Below are 25,844 nucleotides of genomic sequence, written 5' to 3'. Positions count from 1 at the left end.
TATTATTATTACAAATATGGCAAAACGCTTAACAAATGAAATTTTGGACTCAATTGTGGTCATAAGTCAAGAACTATCTGTACTTAACAACCCACGACCTTTAGGGTCATCCTTAGACTCTTTCCTAACAATCCTCAGCAGAACCCCGGTGAAGTTGTCTTTTCCTCTGCCTCCTCAGCTGGCCCATGGAAGTACCTGTCACTTTGCTGGGGAACAGGGAAACAGTGAGTTGCAGACCACGAGGAAAGCGTACCTCCCCACTCTGCGGAGTCTCTAAGGCCCCCTGTCCCTCCAATAAGGAAGAGAGTTTACCCATTAACTGTTGGCACATCTCTGCCTGTCCTACCACACTAGCAGTTATCCAAGTTGTTCCCTTATCTTTCCCTTGCCACGCACAGCTATTAAGAGATTTCAGTTTTCAGCCTTAATACCAAAGCAGTCAGTCAGGGTCAGCTGTTGAGCCTTGCCACCAGCTGATTGGATATAGTGGCCAGAGGGAGGTGGGAAAAAGAGTGGAGATAGACTCCTCCCACTTCTCGCCAGACAACCTATGAGTTTCTGGGAAGTATAGCCTAAAATTATGATTACATGACTGTTTCCAATCGTAGCGACACTGCAGTGGCCACAACTTTGCAAATACAAGTGGTATGAAAATACTTGACATTTCAATTACAAAGAAGTAATGAGTCCTGAATCTTGGATGCATTTGTTAAATTATTTGAAGTACCTTGAATCAAAAATTGTTGCCCTACAGTGTACTGTTTTGACCAATTGAAGGTTACTAATAGACAAGCAGGAGAGTTTTAATAATACATAAAGATGATATCATGAAAATGTCTTCTTATGTGATGGGATTTTATATGTGTATTTCATTTCATTTGGCAAACACTCTTTCTATCCATCCAAAAATTTGGGAATGTGTGGCAGGGAGAAGGCTAATGTGCATGGAACATCCACTCTCTCCCCCATCACACTATATTTGGCCATAGCAATTGCTGTTGTGGAAGAGGAATTCTTTATATAAGTATCAAAAGATTAATTAATGCAATGGTCTAGAGCAGGGGTAGGCAACCTTGGCTTTTTTTTATGACTCGTGGACTTCAACTCCCAGAATTCCTGAAACAGCATGGCGGGCTCAGGAATTCTGGGAGTTGAAGTCCACGAATCATAAAAGAGCCAAGGTTGCCTACCCCTGGTCTAGAGGCAGCCAGTTTTGCTTGATATAGAATCCAAAAATGTGGTGATAATACAAGGTTGTCTAGATATATCCTAGAAGTATACCACTCAGAAGTCCATTCTGAAGAAGACAAATCTCCTGAACAAAATCATTTTATCACTTTGTGTCTCAAATTGGAAAGACATAAAAGTAGGAGGAATGCCATAACCTTTCCGATATTCCTCTGCATGGAATCTCTACACACAGTTGTCTTTTTGAAATTGCAGCTAGTCCTCCTTTAGCAACTGCAGTTGGAACTGGCAACTCAATTGTTAAGCATCACAGTTGCTAAGTGAAATTGTGAATGTACTTATGAACTTACTTCAGCTTTTCTTTGCTTTATGGACCCATGAAGGCTGTAAATGCATGGATTGGTTACAAAATTACTTTTTATCGCCATCATAACTGTGAATGGTCACTAAACAAGACACTTGCTAAATGAGGTCTACCTGTAAAGTTTTTCCAATTTTTGAGGGACTATCTCATCTTTGTGGTTTTTTGTTTTTGTTTTACTCTGAATTATATGAATTGTGTTAACTTACAAATTGTAGCTATTTCACTACAAGCCTTCGTAAACAGATTCTAAAATGTTCCACCTTGAGAACAAGATAAAAAGATCAAATATGCTGAACTAAGTTTGTCATGCATTCTATCTTTTCCCTTTTGTTTAGTTCTTCATTATTTGTGATAATGTATTTTTGTCTATGTTGCATGAATGGGATGGTTAAAAAAATGCTCTTCAGATAATACTATTCTGATGGGATTAATCTCTGTGTTATCTATTCTTCCCAGTTTTTGTTAATAACATCCATGGTCATCTGATTACATTGTGTAGTAACAGCTTTACAAGAATGCTGGAGAGTTCTGTTATAACTAGAGGTCATGCTCTGGGAAATAACTACCTCTGCTCACCCCTCACGCATAGCAAGCTAGAACATACTGCCTTTTGTCCCTTAATGTTACACCAGTTTGACTGATACACAGAATTGTTTATCAGGCATGGGTTCATTTAAGGGTTGTTTAGAACTGTTTTACTGATTGATCTGTTAATTGGAGTTGTTGCCATGAAAATAAATGGAGGCCACATCAGGCCCACATTCATAAAAATTGACCAATGCAAACCTGTGTTTAGATGTCAATGATTGGTAGATCTTTACATTGAGCATTTGTGCACGATATGATAAACCATGTTTAAAACTAATCATGGCAAACTTATTTACCATGGGCGCCACAATAGACTATACAGCAGATTGTGGTTATCTGCAGTTTGCCAGTCAACTTTTCTTTCTATGTTTATAAACACCATTGAGTTTATGAAGTTCTGTATTGACCCATTTGTAAGGATATTTTCATAACTGAAATTTAAATTAGCGTTTGCATTTTCGGTCTCAGCAAATGATAAAATATAGAATCTAAGATGTGCATTCAAATGTTAAAAGGCTGTATTCTGCTTTCTAGGAGGAAAGAAAAATAATTTTAAAAGCAATATTTTCAGTTTTTGATTTGTTTTATTTCAATATTTATGAAGTATTTGTTATTTTCCATGTACTCTCAAATCCTGCATAGGGGTAGATTATCTGAGTGGGACTATTCTTTTCATTTTACTACATGTATACTTGTTTGCTTTTACTCCAGGTTGTTGGGTTGCACACCATTCACGATTGTGTCCTATATCTTGATGTGGTACTTACCTCCCTTCTTATCAAATCGAATTCTGTGGTATCTGACTTTTTATTGCCTTTTCCAAGCCCTGAGTACAGTAAGTTGATTGGTGCTAAAAATCATTTTTTTTACATATAGCAAATATGTGATATATGGCTATCATATCAGTGAATTACACATTTTTTCAGATAAAATGGTGTCCCTGTTAAGTCATAGAGTTCCAAAAGGGAAGTACTGTGTATTTCTGGGATAATTATATTAATTGAGTAATTCAAAGAGAGTGCACAAAGCTAGTAGAAGATACTGTTCACTGTATTTTTAATTACCGTAATTCCATTTGTCTGGAATAAGGTCTCCTACTCTAGCAGGGGGTTGTACTGGAAGACCTCCAAGGTCCCTTCCAACTCCATTGTTTTATTTTCTACTATAGCATGTCAGTTTTTTTTGTCTGTTGACCAATTAGATCAGGGGTGTCAAACTCACAACATCATGTAACGTGTCGTGACGTATCAAAACTTTTTTTCCATTGCCAGCAATGGGGTGGGCACGGTTTCGGCATGATGCATCTGGCCCGCGGGCCACCAGTTTGACACCCCTGAATTAGATCAACAGAAAAACAGTCATGCTCCCAGAATGACAATGCTTTATTACAAAGATGAAAAAAATGTTTTAGTGTTTGGAATTTCCATCCAGTGATTGCTTGATTTTGTTGGTTGGCATATTTTTAAGGCTGTGATTGAAGTATGGCTTTTGTGGGTTGTAGAAATTATCTGACGTTCATAGGCAATATCAGAAGAAGTCTTGTTAGCATCTTTTCCTATTAACACAATTTATTAAAGGGCATAAGCTTTGCAAACTGCAACACATTTCATCGGTGCGTAGAATAGCTTAACTCAGGGATCTTCAAACTTGGCCCTTTTATGACTTGTGAACTTCAATGCCTAGAATTCCTCAGCCAGGTATGCTGGCTGAGGAATTCTGGGCGTTGAAATCCACAAGTCATATAAGGGCCAAGTTTGAAGACCTCTGGCTTAACTGATGTAGGATTTAAAAGGATTGGAATGGAGCTGTGAGTGGAGGAGAAGGCGGGTTGATTATGCAGATATATTTCATGTGAGATAGATTATAACTACCTTATCAATTAACGGTTCACGTGTGTTTTAAAAATCCATTGTATTTGTTGAGACCTTCAGACAGAGAGAGACTAAATCCTTTTGAAGTATGCAAGTTCAACCATCTCAGTAATGCTGTAAAAGTCTTGTTTTTTCAAATTAATCATTCCAGATGGTCATTTCTTGGGGTTTGTGGTGGTGATGTTGGTGTACATTATTGCACTATAATATTGCTATCCTGTAAAAGTAGTTTTACATGGTACTATTGTGATATATCATATTTCACTGGAAAAAAAATATTATAACACTGTAATACTATCGTGCTAATTTTTATTTATTTTATGTATTAGATTCGTCTGCTGTCCATAACACTGGTCAAAAAAGGGCTGGGTTTTTAAAATTAATAATATTGCTGTTTTATGCTAAAATAATGTCTTATTAACAATCTTCCAATGCCCCCATGTTATGAGTAGTAAACGTTAATGTAAATCATCACTATGCAGTTTGAAAATAAAAATGCCATAATTATTTATTCTTTTAAACTATTTGTGATAGAGCTGCTAAGTATTTTTGCTATAGCTGTACCAGGTGCCATATTCTGCTCTCACCATGTTTCTGAGCACAGATCAAGCAGATCGCGATTCAGCAACTGCCTACCGTGAGTTTCAAAGCCAGCTTTTGATTTTGGGAGGGTGGGGGAGTGAGGGAGACATTGGGTAGGGTGGGGACACAGCTGTGGTCTCCATCTTAGCATGGAGCTACAACTTCCTTGGAAAGTTTTTAAAGGATGGAGATTCTTTGTTTATCTTTTATTTTCAACTGTGTTCAATTTATTCTAAAGATTGTGGAATTTGCTTATTGTGCTTTCTGTCTCAAAACGGTCCTGAAACTCAACAAGGCCATTCTGTGGGATATAGGAAGAAGCCATTAGAGCCACCCCATCATTTTATCTAGATAAAAACCTAATGGCTGGTCAAAAGACCATCCTTGGTGAGGTTTTATTCATTGTTAAATCCTTTTGATGATATCAAGAGATAATATTGTTAGTCAAATGAGAAAGTGAGAGAGACAAGGTGACTAATTTGACATTAAGATTTTTTTACAATTCAGATTAATGTACGTTAAAGACGACAAAAGAGGAAACATTTTTTGAACTCACTGTAAACCATACTGTGTCATAGATCTAAAGTCTGCTTTTTCATGTTCATTGGGAGAAAATCATCTTTCAACATTTACCACAGTCTCTTGTGCTGTTTCATATTAGCATGTTCTTGAGCAAGATTTTGAAAAGCAAAATAGTTCAGGTGTTAATTTACATATAATGCCAAGCTAAACACTTGGACAAGCTTTCATTCTCCTTACTCCCTTTGCAAATACTGAATTTATTCCCCACCATATGGAGGGAGTAAAAGGAAAGCACTATATGACTTGTTTCAGCTCTGATTTGAAGAGCAAATGCAAGCAATAGTTGAACAATTCAAACAGACAAATTGCAATTTCTGTCAACTAGAAAACCTAGAAAGAAATGGAGCAGAGAGAAGGAAATGTGTGGGCCTGAGGCTCAGTCAGATAGAGACAATTTATGACATGTAGATTTCCATTGATTCTCTAGAGTCTGTGCATTATGCTAGAAGATAAATGCACCTAGGAAGAGATAGCTTTATAATAAACCACTGGTCTTTAAGTAATCCCAGGGTTTTTTTTCATTTCCTTGCTCATATTTCTTGAATTTCTGACTGCATGTTACAATGGCTCCCATCTCCCATTATGGTACTGCTTGATATTCACTGCAATATACATATAAATCACTGTTTTACTGTTGAAAGCTGTCTAGAGGGGTACGTATGTCAAAATCTGCAAGATGTGCTCCATTTACAAAAGGGATGGGGTTTGACTCCTGAAGCTGCACCCACCACCTTAGAGATTTTGATCCCTTTGTGGGGGGAAACTGTCTGCTTCTGTTTCAGCATTCATTAAACAAGCCAGATTTGTAGAAGTGGTCTGTTTTCCTCCCATAGGAATGGCATTTGAAGTTCTTGGAACACTGATTGGAGCTACGCTGCATGGCCAGATAGTTGCCGGTGCTCACACTTCTAGCCACTGTAGCCAAAATGAAACTATTGGGCTGCACCAAAACAGCTCTGAAGTCATAGATGTGTCTTATGGAGTAAGTCAAAAACATTTTGTAATGTTTTTATAGTGCTACATCACATTAGAACGAGGATGTCAAATTTATTGTAATAGACCCGGGTCTTAAATATTTTTTCAAAGCAAGTCTCATTTGAATTTAGTGGGACTTACCAAGAAATGCTTCTTATTTCATTTATGTCTAATAACCATCTCTTCACTGTGATTTGGAAATGATGTATCATAAGGACTTGCCAAAAAGTGGCAAGACACAAGGATTAGTGTAGAGATGATCCTGTGTGTCAGGCATGTCAAACTGCCAGCCTGTGGGCCGGATGCATCATACCAAAACCGCACCCACCTCATTGCCGGCAATGGGGGAAAACGTCACGTGATGTTGCGAGTTTGACATGCCTGCTATATGTACAAAATCCAGATGTATGCCTGATATCACTTAATTCACATAATGGAAAAGCATAATTGGATACAACTGCAATGTTTTACATGTCGATTAATTGTATGCGGAATGGGTAGTTGATCATGGTGACATTGCCACACCCACTTCACTCCAGCCCCCTCCCCCCAATCGCAGCCAACCTATCATGGGCATTCATTCTCAGCTGTCCCTCTGCCAGGACACTTGCCCTGTCATTGGTCTCCCACCCACCCCTCCCCCATGAAGCCGTGGACAATTCACCCCAGTGGGCGCGATCAATTGCCCCATTCCACATACAATTAATCCATATGTAAAACATTGCAATTGTATCCATTTATGCTTTTCCATTATGTGAATTAAGTGATGTCAGGTATACATCTGGATTTTGCACATATAGGATCATCTCTCATCTCTACACTCACAGGGGATAAGATAAAGGCAAAGTCATGGGAAAAGTTGCTTCCAAGGCATGTTTGTGCTTTAGTAAGGTACAAGTCAGCTCCTGGTGCATTTAGTTTGCAATGTTCCAAAGGATATCCACATTTTTCAGTGTTCCCTCAATGAATGCATGGTCTGTAGTATCCACTTCTAATACAACTGTTTTGGCTCTTCTACTCACATTCTAATATATAGTTAAATTGCAGATGTTAATTTAGGTATTTAAACTTTATCTCTGGCAGCTTTTGTTCACCAGTGATTGCATCTGGTCCAACAGATTTATAGAAGATGGAGGGAGGTAGTACCCTAAGAATAAGATCCTGTAGGCAATTAAAGAGGGATTATTTAGATAAGACTGATAATTCTTAATCTCTGCCATCTACCAACAAACTAGTCAAATGAATTGGTTTTCTGAGTTTCCTTGTAAAGTTGCTTGTCATTAGAGCTCTATTTTCTTTAGGCCATTGTTTGTTCTTTTATTATTTGTTTCTTACTTCTGTCATTTGGTTGAAATCTTTTCTTACCATTGTCTTTAAAGAAAAAAGTCTACATGATTGCCGCTGGGCTGATAGGAGGCATCTACCTTGTTGGCATCCTTTCCCTGTTCTTTGGAGTGAAAGAAAAAGTTGGTGAGCATAGTTAAAGCTTTTTAATATATATTTCTGTGTGTCTATTTTCTCCATTCAATCTACAATCTCATACAAACAATGTTGTTGTGAGGACCCACCCCACTTTGCATCTTAAGAAGACAGAACTCTTGGAATAATTCTTCCAACAGGAATCCTTTATTAAGAGAAAATGGTTGCAGGCATGCTAGACAGGACTTGGGGTTCAAGCTCTCCCATTCAAGGTTTTAAGGGGTTCCCCAGTAGTCCCACCCAATCAACCCCCCTTCCAGTGATAGTTTCAAGTATCACAATTCCATCCCCTTTCTTCTTCCGTCTGGATGGAGACTTCAGATAACTACATGAAAGGCAATTACTCTTCTTTGATATGTTAAAGCTTAGAGGCCACAATAAACACACATTCAGTCCTTTGAAGTGTGCTGAAGGAAGTGAGGGCCATAAAGCCCCTTTGCTCTCCCCCTTTTCTCCCTCTTATGGCAGAATCCAGAGAAGGCAGAATTGGGAGTTTCTATGTTTGATAATTAAAGATGAAATATAATTGGATTCTGACATCCGGCCCCTCTTAACAATAAGAGAGATCCACCTGAAAGAAAACACAAGTAAAAAATTTAGTTAGGCTTGTTAGGATACTCTGTGTGAAACTTCTTCAATAGCTTCGGGGCTCTGACGTGACGTTTATGGACCCACTCATTTTGTGAGGCAGGGAGGTGTTTCCAGGCAACTAGGTACTGAGTTGTTCCACGATATCTCCTAGAGTCAAGGATCTCTTTTATTTCGAAGTGTTGTTCCCCCTCCACCATGATTGGAGGTGGTGGGGGGGGGATTTTTGGCCGTAGAGGTGACTGATGCTCTCTTTTCAGCAAGCTGCAATGAAAAATTGGGTGTATTTGCCTGAGGTTTTTGGGTAATTCTAATTCTACTGTTACTGGATTTATGATCCTTTTAATTGGAAAAGGTCCTATATATTTTGGTCCAAGTTTTTTACAGGGCTGTAGGGACTTTAGGTATTTTGTAGATAAGTACACCATTTCTCCTATAATGAATGGTGTAGGCTCAACCCTTTTTTTATCGGCTTGTGCTTTGTATGCCCGCCTAGCTTCATCTAGTGATTTTCTGACTATTGGCCAGGTGTTTTGTAGGTTTTCCATCCATTCTTTCAGTGAAGGGATCGTTGGTTCTTTTGGGGTTAACTCTGGCATAGGGTTGAAACTTTGGCCGTTGGCTATTTGAAAAGGAGTGTAGCCTGTGCTGGAGTGGACTGCATTATTGTAGGCAACTTCTGCAAAAGGAAGTAAGTCCGTCCAATCACTCTGTTGGAAATTTAAAAAACATCTCAAATATTGCTCAAGTACCGACTGGCAGCGTTCCGCTTGTCCATCTGTCTGAGGGTGATGGCTAGATGTCAGTCCCTGAGTGGTCCCTAAGAGGGATAAAAATTCCTTCCAAAATGTAGACGTAAATTGCACTCCCCTATCAGAGATGATGCGTTGGGGTGCCCCGTGCAATCTGTAAATGTGCTGGATAAAAAGTTTTGCTAAGGCCTTTGCAGTGGGAATTTTTTGGCAAGGGATAAAGTGCACCTGTTTGGAAAATAGGTCCGTGACTGTCCAGATAACAGTATTCCCATTGCTTTCAGGCAATTCCACTATAAAATCCATGGCTATTTCCCTCCAGGGGGCTGAGGGACTTGCCACTGGTTGTAACAGCCCTGGCGATTTCCCTTGCAACCTCTTTGCTGATGCACAGGTTGGGCAGCTGGCAACATAACTTTCTATGTCCTTTTTTATTGATGGCCACCAAAATTGCCGTTTAATTAAGTGTAAAGTTTTTACAAATCCAAAATGCCCTGCTGATTTTGTGTCATGGCAAAGTTGCATGAAAGTTAGTCTTTGAGTTGTTGGTATATATAACTTTTCCCCTACCCAAGGCAATCCGTCTCTCATTGTGCACACATGTTTGTTTTTCTGGAACCAATCATCTGTTTCCAAACTTTTTCTGAATTCAATCCCAGTTTGGCTGTCCAGTTGTGGTTTTATTTTGGCTTGGGTTCTTGTGGTTACTGGCGCTGCCAGTTGTGACTCTGCCATTATTGGTCTAGAGTCTGTGGTTCGTGCGCTGTTATATTGGGGCATGCGAGATAGTGCATCTGCCAGGAAGTTCTTTCTTCCTGGTAAATGTTTGAGCTTAAATTGGAATTGGTGAAAATGCTGGGACCAGCGGGCTTGTTTGGGATTGAGTTTCCTGGAAGTTTTCAGGGCTTCTAAATTTTTGTGATCAGTCCATACCTGGAAGGGGATTTTGTTGCCTTCCAGGAACTGTCGCCACGTGAGTAATGCCCAACGTATCCCATAAGCCTCCTTCTCCCATACGGGCCAGCGCTGTTCTGTTTCCGTGAGTTTCTTAGATGTATATGCACAGGGTTGCAATACTGCATCATCATTTTCTTGTAATAGCACAGCCCCCACTGCCACATCACTTGCATCTGCCTGTATTATGAAGGGTTTGTCCATGTCTGGGTGCCTTAGTACTGGTTCGGCAGAAAAAAGTCTCTTTAGTCTCTCAAACGCTGCTTGGCACTCCATTGTCCATGTTAGTGGCTGGCTAGGTTTTACTGAGGATGTTCCCTTCGTTTTTAGTAAGTTAGTGAGGGGCAAGGCTATCTGTGCAAATGAGGGGATGAATTGGCGGTAAAAATTTGCAAAGCCCAGGAAACTTTGTAGTTGCTTTCTTGTGCGGGGTGGTGCCCATTCTAATACTGCTCTGACCTTCTCTGGGTCCATTTCAATGCCCTGTGGGGATATGCGATAGCCTAGGTAGTCTATCCTTTCCTGGTGGAATTCGCATTTTGAGAGTTTGGCATATAGGTGAGCGGCTCGCAGCTTCTTTAAAACCGCTCTGACAAGTTTGACGTGTTCTTCTTTTGTTTCGGTAAAGATAAGAATGTCGTCCAAGTAAACAAGGACCCCCTTAAACAGGTGCTCCCTTAGAACGTCATTGATTAATTGCATAAAGACTGCAGGGCCCCCTTGTAATCCAAATGGCAAGACTTTGAATTGATAGCACCCCATGGGGCAGTTAAATGCAGTCTTCCATTCGTCCCCTTCCTTGATTCTCACTCGATAGTAAGCTTCCCTTAAGTCTAGTTTAGAAAAAATTTTCCCTTTCGATAGGTGTGACAGCATGTCTTTCATGAGGGGCAGCGGGTATAGGTTGCTTTCACTGATTGTATTCAGGGCCCTATAATCCACGCATAAACGTAAGGAGCCATCCTTCTTCTCTCTAAAAAGGACCGGGGCAGCCACTTTAGGCTTGGCTGGCTCAATGAAACCTCTCTCCAGGTTTTTTTTTATAAATCTTTCCATTTCCTCCTTCTCCTTTGGGCTCATGGAGTATAATCTGGGCTTCGGGAGTTTTGCCCCAGGCTTGAATTCAATGGTACAGTCTGTGGGTCGGTGGGGGGGAAGCTCATTCGCCCTCTCCTCACTGAAGACTTCAGCAAGGTCCCTATATTCCTCTGGTATTTCTGTTAATCTTTTTTCCTCTCCTATGGATGCTTTTTCTATTCTTGATTCTGGTAGCCTCCCTTGGGGTTTTAAGTCCATAGGGTCCCCCTTCGGGAATTTGATTTCTGTCGTCCTCCAATTTACCCAGGGGTTCCATTTTTTCAACCATTCCATCCCTAGAATCATTGGGCATTCCATACCTGGGGTCACCACAAACGTTAAGTCCTCTTCATGGTTGCCCAGGGAGAGATGTATTGGCAAAGTGGCTAGGGTAGCTGGCACCCCCCCTGCTATGGATCCATCTAGCTGGCCAAATGAGATTGGTTGTTCCAGTCTCCTGGATGGGATGCCCAGATTCCCCACTAGTGTTGGGCTAATGAGGCAGCGGGTACAGCCAGAGTCTATTAAGGCTTTCACCTTCACAGCTTCGGGCATGGGGGGGATTAATATAGTCACTGTTTTGAAGATGGGTGTGATGCATCCACTTACCAGGGGTTCGCCCTCCGAGCTGTCATCTGAGGCATCCACCGGCCCTGTGGTGTAGGCTGGAGTCCTTTCCCTTTGGTGAGCAGAGGTGGGGGTTTCTGCAATTTCCATCATTCTCATGGCCGTTTCTTTTGGCTTAGCTGAATACTTTCTGGGTTTGTTGATTGGGGATCTGTCTGGGTTGTGCTGGGGGGCCTTTGAGCGGCATTCTACAGCTCGATGCCCTTCTCTTCCGCACTTGAAACATCTCATTTGCTTCTTGGCTGTATCCGATGATTTCACCGGTTGGTGTGTCAGCTCAGGCGGGGGGCGGCTCCATTGTTTTCCTCGGCGGTGCCTCTTCAATATGTCGATCTCTGCTTCCTCTGCCAAGACGTACCATTCCTCAAGTCGATGTGGGTCCCCTCGGGGCAGGCAAGCATCATATAGATCATAGTTTAGTCCGTCTTTGAAATGGCCAAGGAGGATGTCTTCTGGCCAATTCAGTTTGCTGGCAATGGCCCGGAATTCTTGTGTATACTCAGCCACTGGGCGTTTGCCCTGCCTCATCGTTGTTATTTTTTCACGGGCTTTGCGATCAGCCAGGGGGTCTTCAAATCGTCTTCTCAAAGAGGACATGAAACGGTTGAAGTTACTGAGTTCTGGGGCATTGGAGTCATGCAAGTTCACTACCCAATCCGCAGCTGGTCCATCCAGGGCAGATTGCACGATCCGGATGCGGGCTTTGTCGCTGGGAATGTCCTGCCCATATTCCTCCATGTAGCTGAGGACTTGGGTTAGGAAAAATCCCAAGCGTGTTGGCTCCCCTTTGAATTTCACTTCCAACGGTGGACGTCTTGGAATGGATCGGTGCCTCTGTTGTGGGTGGTAGTGCCTTCCGTCCAGATTGCCATCTGTGGTCCGGTAGGGGGTGGGAGCTCCTGGATCAGTAGATGTCCCTGGGGTTGCAGGTTCCACGTTCCCCTCGGTGTCTCTCCCTTTGCGGCTCCAGGAATTGGGGCAGCCGTAGGGTTCAGTATTCTCCTCTCCTAGGGAGCTGAGAGTTCTCTTCATCAGGTCAATAGCTTTCTCTAGGATCCAGTCTGAGTACGGTGCCCAGCTTCCTCCCTCTTCACTTGCGTGCAGGGATTTCTCCATCTCCTGCTTCCATTCTGGTTGCTTGGTCCCCCGTCTCAGGGTCACCTTTCTTGATTCCTTTCCCCACTCACTTTTCTTTCCAACGCCCATCGACCAGCGAGGCTTGTGGTCCTGTGTCTCCACCACTTCTTCTCCTGAGGAATCTGGCCTCTCGGATCCCAACATCTGGCAAGGTTCCAACTGGGTCAGCGGCTCTCTTTCCAGGGAGTTTTCCCCCTCTTTTGCTCCATTGTCTGACATGGTAAATTTTTGCAAAATCCCCCGGCAAGGGTCTTCCTTCCAGGTGGATTAATTTTGCAAGTCCTGTCTAATGTAAGGACCCACCCCACTTTGCATCTTAAGAAGACAGAACTCTTGGAATAATTCTTCCAACAGGAATCCTTTATTAAGAGAAAATGGTTGCAGGCATGCTAGACAGGACTTGGGGTTCAAGCTCTCCCATTCAAGGTTTTAAGGGGTTCCCCAGTAGTCCCACCCAATCAACCCCCCTTCCAGTGATAGTTTCAAGTATCACAATTCCATCCCCTTTCTTCTTCCGTCTGGATGGAGACTTCAGATAACTACATGAAAGGCAATTACTCTTCTTTGATATGTTAAAGCTTAGAGGCCACAATAAACACACATTCAGTCCTTTGAAGTGTGCTGAAGGAAGTGAGGGCCATAAAGCCCCTTTGCTCTCCCCCTTTTCTCCCTCTTATGGCAGAATCCAGAGAAGGCAGAATTGGGAGTTTCTATGTTTGATAATTAAAGATGAAATATAATTGGATTCTGACAGTTGTATATATTCCACCCATTATAGATCCATACACCTTAATGCCAGACAAAAAAGTTCCTTTCTTTAAAGGACAAAAGCATGCAATGAAGCATCAACCATATTTGATATTTACAGCAGCATTTCTTCTGATTTTAACAGCGGTTCAGGTAATTCTTAATTTACACAGTGTCCGCATCAACATGGTTTGTATAAATTGCATTGAAGAGTCTATGCAGCTGCAGCATAAGAACTTGATCATATATACTGAATGTAATCTTACTTTCCTTAAAGACCAACCCTCTTTTCCGTAAAAATCAGCCCAATATCTTCTGGGGGCATTTTACAGATTTTGGCTATCTTCTGGTGTTTTTATTATTTCATTATCAAAAATGTATAGATTTTTAATGTTGAAAGTCAGTGGGCGTGATCCTGTGGTGTCAACAGTTACAGGTTTGCTAACCTCCTTCCTGGATTCATATAAAAAGAAAAGATAGATACAACTTATAGCACAAAAAGCATCCATGACCAAAGATTTTTAATATGCTTTTATATAAAAAGCTTTTTTTCAAATGATTAAAAAGCCAATTACTATGTACTCGTATCAAGAAATGTATGAATTGTAAACAGAAAACCTTACATTATCACTATATTTATCCATCCTCCTTCACATTTGAATCAGGTCTACCTTAATAGTATAGTTCTCTTTTCTTTTAATGATGATGCATTAAATGTACACGTCACCCAATAACCAGCACTTCTTTTCTTTTCTTTTCTTTTCTTTTCTTTTCTTTTCTTTTCTTTTCTTCAACTTTCTAGATAGAACAAGGAAACTTTGTTCTCTTTTGTACTTACGCAGCTGGTCTTCGCAGTCACTTTCAAAATTTAGTGGTGATTATCTTGGTAAGTGTTTAGACAAAGCTAAGCTTCCTTGTGTGGGTATGTCTTTTCTTATCCTATTTCTATGGTCCATACCTGTGATGGCGAACCTATGGCACGGGTGCCAGAGGCGGCACTCATAGCTCTCTCTGTGGGCACGTGCGCCGTCGCCCCAGTCCTAGGCCTTCAGCTGGGTTTTATAAAACCTATTTGCTTTAGGCCTCCACCGCCGTGTGCAAAAAAAAAAAAAAAGGTTCAATCAATCAGTCAATTTCAACTTCTCACAGGGAAAAAAAAGATCTTGCAAAATTGGAATTAATTGATTGAACTTTTTAGTCCCATCCAGTCTACCGTTACCACCACAGCCACGCACACCCAATGGGCCACACCTACCCAATGGGCCACACCCAGCCAATGGGCCATGCCCACCCGGCACCCGACGATGCATAAGTGGGTTTTGGGTTGCAGTTTGGGCACTCGGTCTCTAAAAGGTTCGCCATCACTGGTCCATACCTATATGAAAATCAGGTTTTCATGATAGAAGGCCTTTCTCCTTCTGTAACTATATTGTGTGAATATAATAAAAAGAAAAGTACAGGTAGTCCTCGACTTATAATAGTTCACTTAGTGACCAAAGTTACAATGGCACTGAAAAAAGTGACGGATTACCATTTTTCAGACTTACGACTTTTGCAGCATCCCCATGGTCATGTGATCAGAATTCAGACACTTGGCAACTGACTCATGACAGTTGCAGTGTCCCAGCATCATGTGATCAACTTTTATGACTTTCTGAAAAGCAAAGCTAATGGGGAAGCCAGATTTTCTTAACAACTGTGTTAACTAACTTAACTGCAATGATTCACTTAACAACTGTGGCAAGACAAGTCATAAAATAAGGCAAAACTCACTTAACAAATGTCTCACTTAGCAACAGAAGACTATCTGTATTGGTTTCTGTCTCTCTGGTCACCTTTTTAAACCCATGGTCATCTCTTTAGGCTGACTCCATTAGAGTCCACGCTTCTGCCCTTTTGTGATGTGTAGCTATTGGTATTTGTATGATGCTGCAATCTTCAAATTGTACACTTAATTCCCTTGGAAGCCATAAACACATTTTCCCTTATCTGACATTTTTTTTCCTCATTATAACACGTAGGTATCAGCTACAGTGAGCGTCCCGTTCTGGCAAAGATTTTTGAAACATTTTGGCAAAAAAAAAGCAGCATGTGGAATATCAGTAAGTAGGCCGTTAATACTTATGGCTACACTTCAGATTAGATTCCAAAAAGATGCTTCAGAGCATACAAAGGCATGAATGGAACATGTGTCTGTAACTCTTTTAAGGTGGAATAATGTGGATTAATGAACAATGAACAATCTCTAAAATGATGTGTCTGCATAATTACTGGAAAAATGCTGTGTTAGTAATATGTGACTAACCTAAGGCGCATTGCACTTGGATACAATGTATCTAGCAAACTCTCTCCATTGTATACCCATGAGATAGGGACCTAATGTATCACAATGTGTATTTCAATGTGTATTCCTTTGTTCCTGAGAAAGGGAAAGTATAAAACTGAAGTCTGAACCCGCCCTCGGGATTCAGAATTGCTTGTTGCTACTGCTTCTGAACCTGCGCAATAAATCTCTCTGCTAAACCCTCTGGAATTCGTAAGAGTCCTTGCAGTTTTTTCCACAAGATTTAAAGCAGCCAAGCCTTTTTCCATGATCATGTGGCAGCAGCAGAGGGCAGCTATGATATGCGAAGTAAAAATGTGACTGCTTTAAAGAGTTCCAGAAGTGCTGGGCTTGTTGTGCTCCTAAGCACTTTGAAACACCCTTTTGACATTGAATTTAAGGCTCTGCGTAGTCCCAATAATCATACAACTTGAATGTAATCATTTGAGCAATAGTCTTTTCTAGGCCATGCTTGCTAGTTATATTAAACCCGTTTTTTTAATCTGTGATTTTGGGATGATTTGATGACTTAATTGTAGCTAGTTGGTTCTTGTCCTTAATTGTAGCTCCTGGTTCTTGTCCTGTTGATTAAGAATCTCTTCCTATTATGGTTTATAATCTGTGCAGATCAACAGATACCAGACTATGTGGCTGAAAACTAAAGGCACCCTGTCTCTAGAAATAACACCTCTTGTCCTACAGATTTTCTATTTATGGTGGATCTGAAATAGAAGGATAAAGAGTACAGCCAAATACTCCCCAATGGTATTTTTCAAACTTGGCAATTTTAAGATGTGTGAATTTCAACTCCCAGAATTCCCCAACCAGCATGCTGCTTGGGGAATTCTGGGAATTGAAGTCCATATATTCTTAAAGTTACCAAGTTTGAAAGGCACTGTTGTAGAGCGTGTAGCATGTACTCTTGATGTACATTTTTGAAAAGTACTGCTCTATGACCTTCAAAGCAGAAGGAAAACCAAAATTAAAATTAAAAAAGACCATTCACCACGATAGCACTTTGAAACACATTCTTTGCACATGGAAGATCCCAGGGTTTTGTCCCAGGTCTGAAATTCTAGCAAACTGATGTCTATCATTGCCCATGTTATTAATCTAGATGAGCTGGTGATGGTCACACCTATAATGATTGTCATTGCCATGACTGTACAGTAATCTTAATCCTGTTTATATCATTGTCTAGTTAAGACTCAATTTCACTGAGGGCCGCATGAGCATTGCAGTTGCCCTTCAGGGGCCAGGTGGGTGTGGCCAGAGTGGGTGCAGCCTACAGGGTGGGTATGGATGGAGTGGGTGTGGCCTACTGGATGGGCGTGGCCAGCTCTACATCATTCGTGTCAAGGGTGCCTGTGGGGGCCTGGGCAGGAGTGGGACAGATCTGAGGGTCTCTGGCAGAAGAGGGTGGGACCGGGGCAAGTGTCAAGGCATGGTCCACTGGGGCAAGTGCCAAGATGGCCACCACAACATTGTACATTGGCTCCCGGCTGGCCAGGGCCAAGGCAGCGGGGGCCATTCCCTCACTGTTTCCAGGATGGCTTTGCGGGCCACATGAAACTACTTCGTGGGCCGCATCCAGCCCCCGGGCCTTGTGTTTGACATGTCTGAGTTAAGGCATTGCCCTTTCTTAGATGTCCAATCATGGATGAAATGATTTAGCTTTTCTCCTTATTTCCATTCATTCTAGTTGATGATTCCTTCTGTAATCGTGCTGGTGACGATCCCAAATGTCTTTCTTGCCTACCTTGTGGCTTTTGTATCTGGATTTAGCATTGCAGCATCTTTCCTCCTGCCGTGGTAAGAGTCTGTTGTAGAGAGTGAGCATAAGGGCAGGGTGTGCAGGGGAATATCCGCTGCATTTGGCTAAAAGCAGCACTTTAGCCTTTGGGTGATACCCTGCGGTCTGCCTCCAGAAGGTGCTTCATCTAGTTTAATTAAAAATTAATACTGATGGAATCGATTCAGTGCAATGATACATAGCAGCGTCTTTAGGGCTGGGACCTCTTGAGACTACAGACAATCCCGATTGAGAGGCCTCAGATAGTGTGGTCAAGAGATCAGATCTTTCAAAAATCTTGTCGAGAATCTTAAGAGAAAGCCAGTGGAAGAGAGGTCTAAGGCTAAACGATTAAAATCCCGGTGGTTTTTAATGGCCAATCCAAAAGATGGGAAAAAAATTATAGGAATAGGCAATAAAGCATATGAAACTATCCCTATTAACTATATATAAAGGTATTATTTAGAGAGTATTAAAAGAATTTTAATAAAAGTATTATTTTAAAGCAATATGAAAATATGAAAATGTATTATTAAAATGTGCATTTAATTTACAGATCAGTTACCTTCCAATTACTAAGTCCTGAATCGCATGATTTTTAAAGACATTTTTTTTAAAAAAAAAAAAAAACCCTGTAGTGATCGTGCACAATTTGCTTATTCTTAAGGAGGGGGCCACATGTGATCCCTGTTTTTTTGTTTTTGCATATTATTGTTATTTTCAAGGACTGGAATGATAGAAAAATAAGAAAGCTTTGCACAAATGGAATTTATTATTAGAACAAAAATTAGCAGAAGTATGAATGGCAGTTATACAGATAGTTATTGACTTAAAACCAGGCAAAATTATGATGGACCCCTCAAAAGGTACTTACAACATGGTTCCAAAGTCATGACAGCCATTACCATCCCATAATCATGTATCCAGATTTTGGGCACATGGCAGCTAGCCTGTATTTTATGTCAATTTGCAGTGTCCTGTTGTCAAGTGACCGTGATTTATGTCCTTTTTTCCCTGAAAACTGGCATTTACTTTGTTTTCAGCAAAAAAAATGCCTCAGTGAACAATGGGTTTACTTAACAGCCCTGGCATTTACTTCATGACTACAGATTCACTTAACAACCATGGTAATTCACTTAATAACCACTACAAAAAAGGTTGTTGTCAAATTGGGTTGGTCATGTGCAGGGATAGGCAACCTTGGCTCTTTTATGACTCGTGGACTTCAACTCCCAGAATTCCTGAGCCATCATAGCTGGCTCAGGAAATCTGGGAGTTAAAGTCCATGAGTCATAAAAGAGCCAAGGTTGCCTACCCCTGGTCAGGTGGATGTCTCGCTTTACAACTTAAACAACCTTAATGGGTAGACAACCATTATGGTTGTAAGTCAAAGATTACCAGTGCTGTATAAAGGCAAAATAAATTGAGTTCTAGAGTTTTGTTCAAAGTCAGTTTTTGAGTTGCAGTACACAGAAACAGTCTGTTTTAAATCTCCCTGTAATTGTGAAAGATTCTAACAATATTTTTTCAGACATTTTTTAAAACTTAAAAACTTTTTTGATTTAAATTGGGGGCTTAAACTAAGCTGCTTCTGTCGGTTAAAGGTCTATGCTGCCTGATGTAGTTGACCATTTTCGAATGCAGAACATTCACTTATCAGGGCATGAAACTATCTTTTATTCGTCCTTCATCTTTTTCACAAAGATATCAACTGGAATTGGAATGGGAATTTCTTCCTTCAGTCTACAGTGAGTGTTTTAAGTTTTGGTTTCTTTGGGATCTTGCATTTGTTTAATTTGGTAAAAGGGGCACAGGGATAGGTAATCTGTGGCACTCCAGATATTGATAAATTACAACTCCTGCATTCTTTGCCATTGTCCCGGTGTCCTAGGTGTGTTAGGCACTGCAGTTTAGCAACTAGATGGTTGTGCGCTGCCTACACCTGCTCTTGTCGTTATGCCTGCAGGTAATCTCTAACTACTCAGTTTGTTGTGATAAAGATTACTACGTTATTTATTTATTTTTAAAATGTAATCAGTTTATAGCTATCTCTGTTGCTCTACTCACCATACATGCAGGCATATAATAAAGACATTTTCAGTATGAACTTGTTTTAAGAAAGGGTTCATATCAATGCATACCCAATCCACCAGATTTTATTCTGCTTTTATGTTTCTTCCAATTCAGGGAAGACATTTTAACAAAATATTCTACAAGTTTCATGAAACAGAAAAAGAAGGATAATTGCTTTTGAATTTCTGAAATCAGATTTAGATGTGGAGCCCAGCTTGAACCGGGGCCTCCAAACCAATTTAAAATTAATTGGGCTGTTTCCAATCTTGTTTGTTGACCCAGGGGGTGGTATGATGGGAGATAGCAGGCTGGCTATAACAAGAAAAGGGGAGTCCAGAATTTGTTGTCATTTCTACTTCTGACTCTTTTCTGGTTCCAGGTGATTGTGTTAGTGGCTACTTTAGCTTCCAACTCTTGCTAGTTTACAGCAGTCTATAAGACCACATTAATAATAATACAATAATAATAAAGTTGGAATAATAATATAATAATAATAAAGTTGGTCATCTAATCCAACCCCCTGCTCAGACAGGAAACCCTATACCCGTGGTGGCAAACCTATGGCACGCGTGCCACAGGTGGCATGCAGAGCCCTCTCTGTGGGCACGCGCGCCGTTGCCCCAGTCCTAGGCCTTCAGCTGGGTTTTATAAAACCTTTTCGCTTTAGGCCTCCACTGCCGTGTGCAAAAAAAAAAAGGGTTCAATCAATCAATTTCAACTTCTTGCAGGGAAAAAAAAAGATCTCACAAAGTTGGAATTGATTGGTTGAACTTTTTAGTCCCAACACAGCCACGTCCATCCAATGCGCCATACCCACCCAATTGGCCACATTCAATCAATGAGCCACACCCACCTGGCACCCGACAATACATTAGTGGGTTTTGGGTTGCAGTTTGGGCACTCGGTCTCTAAAAGGTTCGCCATCACTGCCCTATACCATTTCGAACAAATGGCTATCCAGTCTCTTCTTAAAAACTTCCAGTGTTGGAGCATTCACCGCTTCTGGAGGCAGAAGAGCATGCAATGTGTTTCCTCTGAAATAGTTTACCCGCAGAAGTGAGAATGGCCCTTACCTTCATGATGGGTGCGGAAGCAGATGAAAATCTAGCTATTCTGAAACCTTTCAGGGATTAAAACCTGAATTAAAACCCCTGGTGCCATATTCCATTGAATGGATTTTACTCTATTACTTTTAGTGTTTAATTTAATCACCAATTAGCTTCAAATTATTTTAATTATTATATTGATGTTATATTGCATTTTATATATAAGCTTAGGGATTCCCTAGAATCCATTAAAGTTTTAGATGGTAGAGAAATGTAGAAAATAAATAAGCAAGCTATCCCGGCCCACAAGGTGGAACCAATCCATTAAGTGAAACAAGTTTGCCAAGCACATTGTAGCTTCATAGGGCAGAAAGTAATGGGATGGATTAAGGGAACTGGCCAATATTATGGAGATCAGGATGCTATTGTTCTGATCGTAATGAATGAATTGCTGAGATTGCTTTATAAATATAAGAGCCATTATTTTAAGGTCAGACATCAGTGTTAAAAAGATTGGTCTTTACGTAAAAAAAAACTGATGGGAAAAAGCCAATAAGGGTTAGAAAATAACAGCAGCAATATTCAGATTGAAGGGGGAGAGGTGTGAAATGAATTTTAGTTGTGTATTGTTATTTGAATAAATTATAGTAATATTTGCATGACTTTTTAATAGATTTGTTGGCTACAAATCAGGGATGTGCGTACAGTCCACCCATGTTGTCATCACGCTGAAAATCTTGGTTGGTGGAATTCCATCCATCCTCATCCTTTTAGGCTTATTCATACTCCTGTTTTACCCAATCAATGAGAAAAGTCAAAAGGAAGTGAAATATGCCTTTGAAAACTCAAGGTAGGTTTGTACTAATACCGAGCCTCTCCTAGTGAACATCTTTCTTTGGTGAAAGAGGTGTGCTGCTTTTTAAATCAAAAGTCAAATGTGTTACAGTAAAAAATATATGATAATTCATGAAAAGCAAAATCTTTTTATTAAATTATAAATTACTAAAGGTAATTCCTTGAATGCCCCCGTTTATTCAGCCATGTGCATAAACAATGCTTCTGATTCCTAACAAATTCAGAAAACTCATAAAGCAAGTAAAATATTCACCCCAAAATAAGTTGTTGCATTGGATAATAAGAGCACACTGTAAAGCTAATTCTTTGAAAGCTGAATCTGTTGAATTTTGGAGGATTTCTTAAACTTAAATCCAATACTGATTTTCACAGTTTCAGAAAAGCCAGGAGTTAAATCCAGAATGATGTGCATGCAAAATTTCTACTCTCATCGTTGGACTAAATAAAACACTATCCCTTAATATAAATTACCATATTTTCTCTTACAGACTTGTGGTGTTTGACTTTGGTAGGTCTTACAATGCACTTATTTTGCATTGTCCTGAAACTGGCTTTTCCATAGAGATGATGTACAAACAACAGGAAATAAATCCTAATATATTTGACCAGAGCTTACAAGGTGTTAGAATTAAAGGCCAGTATTAATTGATTTGGATTCTGAAGCTAAAGGACAGCTTCTAAAAAACATTTTAACGTGACAACTTTTGTCTCATATTTTGTATATGTGTGTGTCATGATTAAAAGGTGGGATCCAAGCCCAGCAGATGCCATGTTTAAATTACAATGTAAACTGTTTTTTTACACAAGATTATTTCATGTCTTATGAAACAGGAGGAATCATGTGAAGACTGAAAACATTGTTGAGGAAAGCAGTTATGTTGGAAAGCCTGAATAAAAATAGAAGTCCAATGCTAATGAAAATACAACCAGAGGGCAGCACTTCAGCATGCTTGAAGGCATTTGTCCTATTCCACCAGTGTTTAACCACCCATATACCAAGGCTGGTCTGATCAGAAAGACAACGCTTTGGAGCATGGGCTTAGAGAGCCTGTACATATGTACTGCTGGATTATTATGAAGCCTTGCACGAGCTATGTATAAGATGCAATAGGTGGTTCTCTCTTCTTTCATATATAGTACCAGTACATGTTATACTGAGGAGAACAGCTGCCTGGCGAGATAAAAGCCGTGGTCTTGTGAGCGCTATCCATAAGCTGTTAACCAAGACAGTGTGGTTAGAGGGAATTTCAACTAATTATAGGTTATGGTTCCTACCAAAGGAAATCCCATAATTTTTGTTAATCGCATAATTCTGTTTATCATCAATGCATTGCCATTTAAACTGCTGGCTTCATCTGTGTTTTTTGTATAGATATTTTTAATCCCACCTTAATCGTTTTATCAATAACTCAGCAAAGAAGATATACTCTGTCAACTGAACATTTTGAGAGACATTATAATTAACATTATAGTAGCTATGGGTTCCCTTGATGGAGGCATTAGCTTGCACTATTAGTACTTCTACAAAGCATTTTCACTGAGAGGCTCAATGGCAGTTTTGTGTGCTCCAGGAGAATGCAATTGAAACATTTTTTTTTTAAAAGGGCTATAATCCTCTCTGTGGCAAATGGACAAGGCAGAAGTCATTATTCCATGGTTTACACAAATTGCAGATCATCCATGCTGTCTGAACTGATTGTAATACTACTTTCCATTCACTGCTGTTTTGCACAAGTACAGCCAATAGAATTTAGATTCTTGAAAATGTCAACTTGGAGTCAGCCCATTCACAGAAACAGAAACACAGGTTCCTCACTAGGTGCCTAGCAGTGGTGAAATGTGACATATAAATGTGACTATTTTTAATGCTGCCAGCATGAAAAGTTACAGACTTTTTTTTAAAAAAAAAAATGAATGTAGACTTTCTAAGTCTGACAGATAATAGCCCAAACTATAGTCAAATATATTTGAAAATGGATCTTTATTTCTGTTAACGAATTCATAGATTAAAATCATTCTTAGATTGAAGAAATGTATTAATTATTTCAAAAGTAGTTCGGCTTTCTCAATAGACATTATGAAATAACGAAGTTGGATAACAGCTGGGCAATATTGTGACTTAACATTATTTTTCAGCAAGGCTTGTAGAAAAAAGTATACCTGGTAAATTGTATGTCTATTTGCTTTTAAAATACACATAAACAGGCACTCCCACTCACCAAATGCAGCTCAGTAGAATATGATCTAAAATCAGTTAAGTCTTTGTCTATTCATATGCAAGATTCATAAGAGTAACGAGCAAAGTAGCATCTCTGGTTATAGAATTAAGCAACATTGATAAAATAACGACAACACAATAAATATTGCATATAGCAGTTGTGCCATTCTCTGTCCAATTCATCTCACAAAACCCTTGGAAACTTTTTTCTTTCTCAAGCTTGCTAAAAAAAACTAAACAATATGAAGGTTTTATTCGGGAGACTTAAGTTCTCAAGTACAAATTCCAGTGTCCTTTTTGATTTAATGTACAAAAGCCCCGCATTGATTAGATGATCTGATTTGGCTGGGAGGAGAGCACAGTCTTTGTGAATAGAGTCAAATTTCATATATTGGCAGCAAATCTTCAATAAGTTCTGGGGGGCAACAAAGATATTCTGAGAACTCCGACTTTGTTATTGCCTAATGGTCATCTGAATTTTTGCAACCCAGACCAGGGTAATTTTATTTGATCCTTGGTATTTTTAAAAAATTGTTGCAATGTCGTCCTTTACAGTTGGGGTTTTTTTTTTTTTTGCTTTTATTTAATAAAAGAGAAAAAATAATAAAGAGAAAAAAAGCAATTCAAAAACAGCAAAAATGTAAAGAGCTTCTCATATATGTGTATGAAATTTTATGGAAGGTTTTCAATAAAAAATATAGGTAGTCCTTGACTTATGACCATAAATGGGCTCAAGGCAGTTGTTAAGTAAGTTTTGCCCCATTTTATGACCTTTTTTGCCAGAGTTGTTAAGTGAATCACTGCACTTGTTAAGTGAATCTTGGGTTGTTAAGTGAATTTGGCTTCCCCAGTTGGCTTGTTGGACCCGGGCTAGAAAGGTTGCAAATGGTGATCATATGACCCCAGAGCAGTGCAACTGTCATAAATACATGCCAGCTGCCAGCTGAAGTTTTGGTCACATGACCATGGAATGGTTGTGTGAAAATTGGTCATAGGTGACTTTTTCACTGCCGTTGTAACTTCAAAGGTCACTAAACAAATAGTTAAGGCGAGGACTATCTCTAACCATACTTAACGGTAGCCATCCAGTCATACCTTACATCTATAAGAAGTCTTTTTAAAAGTTCCAAGTCACTACAGGTCTTTAGTACCCTGAATAATTAGGTGTGTAGTGTTACTTTCATCCAAAGTCTCCTTGACCCTAAAATATACAGTATGACAATTAGCTTGACTGCAAATAGTGTTTGTTATATACAATAGTTGCCTCAATGCTTGAATAAATCTGCTAGACTTCAATGCAATTTATCTGTGGAATATTGTGAAGTGTTTTTTTCTACGACTTAAGAAAGCAGATAACCAACAGTATATTTTGGGTGTATGTGTCTAAGCACACATGCATTCAAGCGCATGCACAAAGAGAGGTATCACTATAATATACAGACTGCCAAGAAAATTATCAATTATAAGAATATAGTAGGAAACTATTTTGACAGCAATCAGCAAAATTTGCAATGATGTACAAACTACTGGAAAATTTGAAGTGATGACATTTTGTTAACCTTACAATATTTTAAATATAAAATCGAATTGAACATTTTATAATGACTATCCTATGTTGAAAGGAATAACAGGAGAACCAATTTGTCCTTTTCAGGGACTTGAGAAATTACATTTGAAAGAAAGATAAAAGCTATCTTTTCTCATATCCTTTGTCTTTGTAAAAATCTGCTTCTCATATTAGTATGTTTATCATGAAAGTTTGTAAAATGAATTCTGCATGTATGGAATAGGTAAAATACATATATATTTATGGGAAAGAATAATGTTTTTCATAAGGCTTGTTGGAGACACAGACAAAACACTTAAGTTTGATTAGTAGAACCGTTTTTAAAGATGACATTCTAATAATATTTATTTTTCCCTTCAATCATATCCTATTTTGGGAGACTGCCTGGATAAGTGCCTGCAGCTTTTTGGCAAGGTGCTTTGGAAGTGGTTTGCCACTGCTGTCCTCCTACAGCTGAAA

At 39.7% G+C, this 25,844-nt stretch overlaps 1 protein-coding gene across 1 annotated transcript in view; it reads left to right on the top strand.

Moving 5' to 3' along the window:
* The window catches only part of MFSD2B (major facilitator superfamily domain containing 2B), a 37,102-nt gene extending 11,467 nt beyond the window's left edge, over nucleotides 1-25,635 (top strand). The window contains exons 4-14 of the mRNA XM_039345881.1: nucleotides 2,852-2,975; nucleotides 4,570-4,648; nucleotides 6,009-6,157; nucleotides 7,530-7,620; nucleotides 13,543-13,664; nucleotides 14,314-14,397; nucleotides 15,533-15,613; nucleotides 17,537-17,646; nucleotides 19,231-19,374; nucleotides 21,419-21,595; nucleotides 22,432-25,635. Coding sequence (XP_039201815.1) covers nucleotides 2,852-2,975; nucleotides 4,570-4,648; nucleotides 6,009-6,157; nucleotides 7,530-7,620; nucleotides 13,543-13,664; nucleotides 14,314-14,397; nucleotides 15,533-15,613; nucleotides 17,537-17,646; nucleotides 19,231-19,374; nucleotides 21,419-21,595; nucleotides 22,432-22,495 — 1,225 coding nt within the window. The 3' untranslated portion in view covers nucleotides 22,496-25,635. The remainder of the gene's footprint in view (nucleotides 1-2,851; nucleotides 2,976-4,569; nucleotides 4,649-6,008; nucleotides 6,158-7,529; nucleotides 7,621-13,542; nucleotides 13,665-14,313; nucleotides 14,398-15,532; nucleotides 15,614-17,536; nucleotides 17,647-19,230; nucleotides 19,375-21,418; nucleotides 21,596-22,431) is intronic.
* The last annotated feature ends 209 nt before the right edge of the window (nucleotides 25,636-25,844 follow it).

Source organism: Crotalus tigris, unplaced genomic scaffold (genome assembly GCF_016545835.1).
Source record: "Crotalus tigris isolate CLP2741 ecotype Arizona unplaced genomic scaffold, ASM1654583v1 scf7180000017980.1470182205:1502881, whole genome shotgun sequence".
Lineage (NCBI taxonomy): Eukaryota > Metazoa > Chordata > Lepidosauria > Squamata > Viperidae > Crotalus > Crotalus tigris.
The sequence above is the reverse complement of the archived record's forward strand: the minus strand, read 5'-3'. Positions and strand labels throughout refer to the sequence as shown.